The sequence below is a fragment of the Falco rusticolus genome, chromosome 2 (genome assembly GCF_015220075.1).
Source record: "Falco rusticolus isolate bFalRus1 chromosome 2, bFalRus1.pri, whole genome shotgun sequence".
Lineage (NCBI taxonomy): Eukaryota > Metazoa > Chordata > Aves > Falconiformes > Falconidae > Falco > Falco rusticolus.
In genome coordinates, this window is record NC_051188.1 from 75,251,375 (window position 1) to 75,257,816 (window position 6,442).

Here is a 6,442-nt window from a genome sequence, read left to right on the forward strand (position 1 = left end):
TGGGAATGCTAGACAGCTATGCCAAGCTGTTCCGAGGAATCTTAACCTTTTAGTCTGACTTGGCTGCAGCCAGAACTCTGCTTGTGTCCAGCTGACTTTCATCTATCTTTGTGGAGGTCAGAGCCAACTAAACCAAGAGGTGCAACATACCAAGCTGCAGCTATCAAGCTTCTCGCAAGGTGCTGGAAGCAGTTTTGAAAGGGGATGGGTGGAATTCTTGGAGAAACCAATGTAGTTACGAGTTACTGCACAGAGCAGCAGCAGGAATTTTGTACTTCAGAATCAAATTTGCATGTGTGTGAGAAATACAACCTTCTGGACCCAAGTCAGACCAATAAAACAGGTAATTGTGTTTTATCAAGTTTTATTTGAAAAAGGCTTTCTAAAATACAAAAGGAGATTTCCAAGGCCTTTTCCTCCAAAAGTCCTTTGAAGTGTTTTTTGACAGGTGGCATGCAATAGTTGTTGTCTGTGATGTGCAATCCCCCCAGTACCGCGTAGGTGCTGCCCCTGTAGTACAGTGCCTGCACACTAGAGAGTAGTGTTTTCCATTAAATGGAACGAGCATACCTAGGACTTCCAGGTGTAAGCATAATCCTTCATTTCCAAAGACCGGATGGAAGACTTCCCCAGTGTTGGACACTGCCTCAGTTGATCCAAAGTCTTAGGATGCAGTCCATACATAGGAAGATCTTTGTATGCGGTTTCCTGCAGAAATTCACATGAAGAGAGACGGGGAATAGGTATTTCTGTTTGAAGTGCCTCTAGTTCTTAACGCTCATTTGTGTACCTCTGGGGAATTCCTGGATAGATAGTTTTCTGATTTTTCCATTTCCAAGGGAATGACAAGCCATGAGGACTGCCAGGCAGGATCACAGTAACTGGGTGTAAACCCATTAAGGGAAAGTTTTGTGCCACTCAGTGTCCTATGGTCTGTAATAAGATACTCTTCCTAACAGGGGAGACTGCTGCTGCTAGTTCCCTTACCTTATTTAAGGCGGGGCTTGCGCTGTCAAGATTTGTGTTAAACACCGCAGTTGGCTCGTGTGTGTATAGCACAGCTGAGAACGCTCCCCTCTGTGCGGACCCAAGCAGCATGGTCAATGCATGCAGGGAATGAGGCATGACAGGGCCTACAACCTCCAAACTGAACCGGTCCTCGTACACCAAGTGAACTCTGGCTTTGGCATTTATACTTCTAGCCTGAAGACAAGATGACATAGGATTACATTTTGACACACGATGTCAACCCCTAATTCTCACGTACTTTAACACTGCAGTGCCACATCCCATTAAAAATTCAAAATACTTTTCAACATTGTCAACTTACTGGTCAATACATGGTTATTTTGATGGGTTTACCGACTTTGGAACAACTCTAAAATGTACTGACTGCCATACACAGGAATGCTGGGCAGTACTAAGAAAGTTAACTGCAGAAGAACAGTACAAACAACTACTCTGGTGGAAGACTGCCGCGCTACCTGTATTAACAGCATACCCTTGAGCATCCACCACCTCCTTACAGTAACAGCTGGCAAGCCACAGTTCCAAGGTTCCCTCATTGCAAGTAGCTGTGATGGTTTGAGACCCCGTATGATCTCAGGAGAGTCTCTTAAGAACCATTTTAGTATCTGGGAAGTCTGTTTAACCTCTTACGTCTCAGGGTGTGAAGGATGGAAGTACTGGGATTTCAGTTTAGCAGCACAGATTTATGTGGATAGAGATGAGTTGCAGTCAAAACGCTAACTCAGGCTATAGCAACAAAAATTACTCTGCAGTACCCAAGGGAAACTATACCAAGTCAGTGTCTAAATCTACGGGCTGAAGAAACAACTTTCTTTTCCTTATGAGAAAATGGGAGACGGTTGTTACTTACTTTGAGTGTTTGCATTGTACCACCTCGGAAAGCGACAGGGGACAGCAAAGTTGGTGGAAGCCCTGTTTGTGGACCCGCAACAGCCACGAGGCTCTTACAGTTTATCAAGAAGTTCAGCAAGGTGAATGTGTTTGTTCCTTTGACTAATGCAAGGGATTCGGGTTTGTGATCCATCTGCACCTCGTGCTTCTCCTTATGCCTGTATTGACTGGAGTCAAAGGACAACCATGAGGGAAGTGAAAACCATCAATGCATCACAGGAACAACTGGAGCAGTGCAAATCCACAAATCACCCCCTTGCCACTGCCCTGACCAATCAAGTCATTTAAACAAACAAAACCAAATAAACCCTCCAAGCTTTACACTGATCCACATTATTTCTTCAGCTGTTAAGCAGCATCTTAAACCTGACTTCTGATCTCATTATTAAAAACTTCAGGTACTCCAAGTGCAAATGAAAGCACAGGAAGACAGAGTTAATCGGTCCCTCTGAAACATACAGGATCTCAGCAACAGCTGTTCTGGTCTACAGCTGCATCCTCACTGTGCCACACTACTACTTAGTGTGAGCCTAGCCTACATGAACATACACCCTTTTCTTTAAACATATAAAAAAAGTCTAGTGAGTCTTTCCAGTGAGCCTACATGTGAAGTGACACAATCAATTTGTGAGCTAACGGATCTTACAGAATTACATTAACAATTCACAATGGCTTTTCCTTCAAGAAGAGAAGCATCTAGAAATACTTGTCATAAAGAAACCCCAAAAGACATGCAGAGTCTCTTAATACACAGCAGTATGAGGATTATTACTTGGAAGTAAGTTCCCAAAAGCTTTTATAAAACTCCTATATAAAACTATCTATACTGCAAAATGGTAACATCTGCATGGTTTTCCAGTGTCATACATCTTGTCATGCAAAGAAAGGATACAGCTTAATGGAAATAGCATCTGGTTTTTTAACCTTGTCTTGGACTCCCATCTCCTCAAGCCAAGAGAAACTTTCATCATCATCATCATCGCTTGGAGCTGGTTGTCTGGGAAACACAGAATCAGTAATAAGAAGGCAATACTGCATAGGAAGGTTTTCCAAATGGAACATACAGGAGTCTGTAGATGCCCTTGAATTCTAGCATTGTAGAAGACTTATTACATACTCTCCGTCTTCCATGCTGTTACCCACTTCAAGGCTGTTGGCAACTTCTGTTTCCAAGTTCACTTCAGAGTTTTTCTGTTTCCTGGTTCTATGTTCTTCTACCAAAGGTAAAGAAAACTCAATGCCTTGAACAAAGGAGGAAAGAAAGCAATGGTTGGTTTTTTAACACCATTGTAAAGCTAATGCACTTTATCAGCTATTCAAATCATAGCTAGACTGGTTTCACCTCACCTTCATTTCTCATGGCTTCTCTTAAACCTCTAGTTGTGGGAGAAATTACAGCTGTGATAACATCACTTCCTGCAAGACCGGCTGCACGGAACAGGACAGTGAACTGGTAGGTACATACATAGAAGTAGGGACACAGTTTGGCTTTGAGCAGATTGTACAGAGAAGTAAAGCTGACAGACCTGCAAATTAGAAAAACACAACTCTATTGACACATCAGACTGGACTTGGCTGGGTGTTAGTGATGCACACTGAATGATTAGCCAGATTTTCACACATGCTCAAGATTTAGGAAGCTGCACTCCTCTGAAATGCAGCCTGTTTGTCAGTGCTGTGCTCTTCCACCATACTTGCTTTGTAAGCACGTGGTTCGAAAGGCATCCTGTTTGCCAATGCTATGCCTTTCCAGTGTTACTTGCTGTCCAGCATGTGGTTTTACACGAAGCAAAGACAATCTGCTGACAGGATTTATAGAATTCTACCCAAAACTAGAATTGGAGACAAGCATTTAACACAAGAAGGTTGCTTCAATCTTGCATTTCCTTAACCTGGTCCTCAAAATAATGAGGATTCTAGCTGAGGAAAAAAACCACCCAAAATCATGTAAAAAGTTTTCTCATAAAACTGCAAAGAGCTTGTGCATTAATAAAATCCCATTGTCTTAATCTTGCTAAAGACGCTAGTTGTTTGCTTCCACTTACCAGTCACTCATCAGCACTTGTTGCAAGGTTTCATCCTGTGACCAAGGACTAGCCTTTCCAACTATTTTTCTATCTGCTCCAATCCGAGGGAACAGCTGCAGCCATGGCAGTGAAGGGTGAAGCCAGTAAACGAGGCTTTGCTGGAAAGCACAACGCAGTTCTGTTGACAGTTTTGGTTCCTAGAAGTCAAAAAAGTATTTTATGAGGACAGTAATGCTTTACTTAAGGCAGCATTGCAAGAGACAGATTAAAAAAATACTAAGTATTAAACACCACTGCTGCCCCCCTGCCCCCAACAGCTAAAGTTGAATGGCCACTTACTTATCACTGTCTGCCATTTCAGGTACAAACCACAGATGGAATTAGGTTAGTAGTCTAAATGAGCCTTATTCTTAATGCAAGACCAAAATAAAAAAAGAATCAATCCTTCACTGCCAGCATGTTTAAGGAAAGGCGCAAAGGTACATTTTCCTTTCTGAAGGCGAGCTTACAGCTACCCTCCAACACATTACCTGCACACTCTGTGGTAAGTTTATTTCTGTAGCTCTACAATGCTGAGCAAATCCTTGAGCCTCCTCTTGTGCTTTTAAATGTTCTGCCCATGTAAAAGGGTGGGAAGACACAAATAGAAGTCGTGTTTTAATACTCCAGTCTGCAGGAAATTCATGTCTTGGTGCAGAGGGAATTTCAGGTACAGCAACAGGTAAATGAAGGTCCTTACAAAACAGAAACAGCACGAGTTAATTCATAGAAAATTAAAAAAAAAACCAACAAAACCAAACCACCAAAACCACCTATGTCGCTACTTATTTATATTTTAGCATGGTTAGCTTTCCTCCCGTATTAATTTAATATGACTTTTGTGGCAGGCAGACCAGATACTGGACTACCACTACTACATATAATGTCTTGAGTTTAGCAGCCTGTAAAAAGACAAGATAAATCTGCTGTCTCCTGCACATTTCTGGCCAGTTCAGTGCAACAGCAAAAATGTCAGTTTTGGATCATAATGCTCATTCGGATCCTAAGGAAGTACTTGCATAAGAGGCATGCTTAAAAAAATAGCTGTGGCAGGGAGATTCCAAGTTACATGAAGTTTGACTGTTCATAGGCTAACCAAAGTCACAGTTTATACTCAACTGATTATTTTAATCAGTAATGGATTCCAACAGAAATATGGCATTATATTGCTTCCAAAACCACAATGAGGGTTTTTGTTCACGGCTGTCTTTCCAGAAGTCATAAACTAAGAATGGGTAAAAGGATGAATGATTAAAAAAACCCGAAAACTCAGCCTGAAGTTTATGAAGACAAGAATTTTCATGCCAAAACAGTTATTTCCTGTCATCCTCTCATGGTGATTGTGATGTCAGGCGTTTCCTAGAGGATGCAAAACAACCCACTGAGGAGCTCTAGGACAGTTTGTTCTCTTTGAGAGATCATTTTTCTATTTTGCTACGTTAGTTTGAACTTAAGTTTCTGAACCTATAACGTTAGATGTTGCCTGCTTGAAACCCTCTTGCAAGGACTGGCCTTCAGGTATTCCCTCTTCCCAGTGTGTCTGGTGAAGTTGTTTGTTCCCCTTCTGTAGCTGAATAAGACTGCAGGAGATTTATTACTTTGAAGAACGTCCTTATCTCAACAAAACATAAAAACTAAGAAAGAAGAATTATAGTAAACATGGTAATAAAACTGGCAGAAGACAACAACCTTTGTCAATTAGAACTACAACAGCAGTAAAGTCAGGCAGAAGGCTGTCACTCAGTAAACGTTAAGGCAATTTAAGAAATTTTCCTGATTATACAGAGATGTGTCATCAAATATTAAGTGTTTTTTTGTGTGAACTGAGAACGGCTAAAAAAGTTTTCAGCAGCTCACACGGGTTAGGGCGAGGATGTCCATTGTTTCCGAGGGCTCTGCTCTCCTGGGGGGCTCAACTTCACCCACGGGCTCTAAAAGCTGAACAGGAACAGGAGTGTGAGATACAGTGCAAAATAAGAACTAGGTCGATAATTTCAAAAACCGTCCCTGGTAGGGAAACGTCGAGTGCGGCACCAAGCGCGTCCCCGCCGTCAGCGTCCACCCTCCGGCCCGGCCGCGGCCTTGCCCCTACCTCCCCGCCGCCATTCACCACAGGGAAGAGAAAACGCGCCCCCCCGCGGGGCCGGGGTCGGTCCTACCTGCCAGAATGGTGCTACCAAGGGGTCTCCTCCAGCCGGCGGCGGCGGCCGGGCCCGCTCCACCGTCTGAGGGGCGCCGCCGGCCCGCGGCGCGTTGTCCAGGCTGGAGAAAGGGTTGCGGCGGGCTGGCGCGGAGGGGGCCCGCGGGGCCGCGCCGCAGCGGGGGTTCGCGGGAGCGGCGGGCTCGCACCTCCGCAGCCGTTTGCGTTTCAGCCGCAGCATCGCCGGCGGCTTCTTGAAGCCGGGAGAGTAGCCGGGTACAGCGGGGGAGGCCATGGCCGGGCGGCGTGGAGCGGA

At 44.1% G+C, this 6,442-nt stretch overlaps 1 protein-coding gene across 1 annotated transcript; it reads right to left on the reverse strand.

Annotated features, from left to right (window-relative positions):
- Nucleotides 1-347: 347 nt before the first annotated feature.
- DONSON (DNA replication fork stabilization factor DONSON) lies at nucleotides 348-6,435 on the reverse strand. Its single transcript, XM_037376406.1, has 10 exons — nucleotides 6,146-6,435; nucleotides 5,844-5,924; nucleotides 4,478-4,681; nucleotides 3,966-4,144; nucleotides 3,268-3,446; nucleotides 3,038-3,161; nucleotides 2,813-2,917; nucleotides 1,880-2,078; nucleotides 988-1,203; nucleotides 348-708 (listed from the first exon to the last, which is right to left on the reverse strand). Exons 1-10 carry the CDS (start codon nucleotides 6,419-6,421, stop codon nucleotides 571-573), a joined length of 1,701 nt encoding a protein of 566 aa, XP_037232303.1. The 5' UTR covers nucleotides 6,422-6,435; the 3' UTR covers nucleotides 348-570.
- Between the last annotated feature and the right edge of the window lie 7 nt (nucleotides 6,436-6,442).

What these genes read in the sequence shown, in the direction of transcription:
- DONSON (XM_037376406.1), bottom strand. Translation starts at nt 6,421, where the DNA reads ATGGCCTCCCCCGCTGTACCCGGCTACTCTCCCGGCTTCAAGAAGCCG. An exon ending in ACATCCTCGCCCTAACCCGT is followed by an intron (nt 4,682 to 5,843) that starts GTGAGCTGCTGA and finishes CTGTTTTGTAAG; the next exon opens with GACCTTCATTTACCTGTTGC. An exon ending in GATGCTATTTCCATTAAGCT is followed by an intron (nt 2,079 to 2,812) that starts GTATCCTTTCTT and finishes CAGTCAATACAG; the next exon opens with GCATAAGGAGAAGCACGAGG.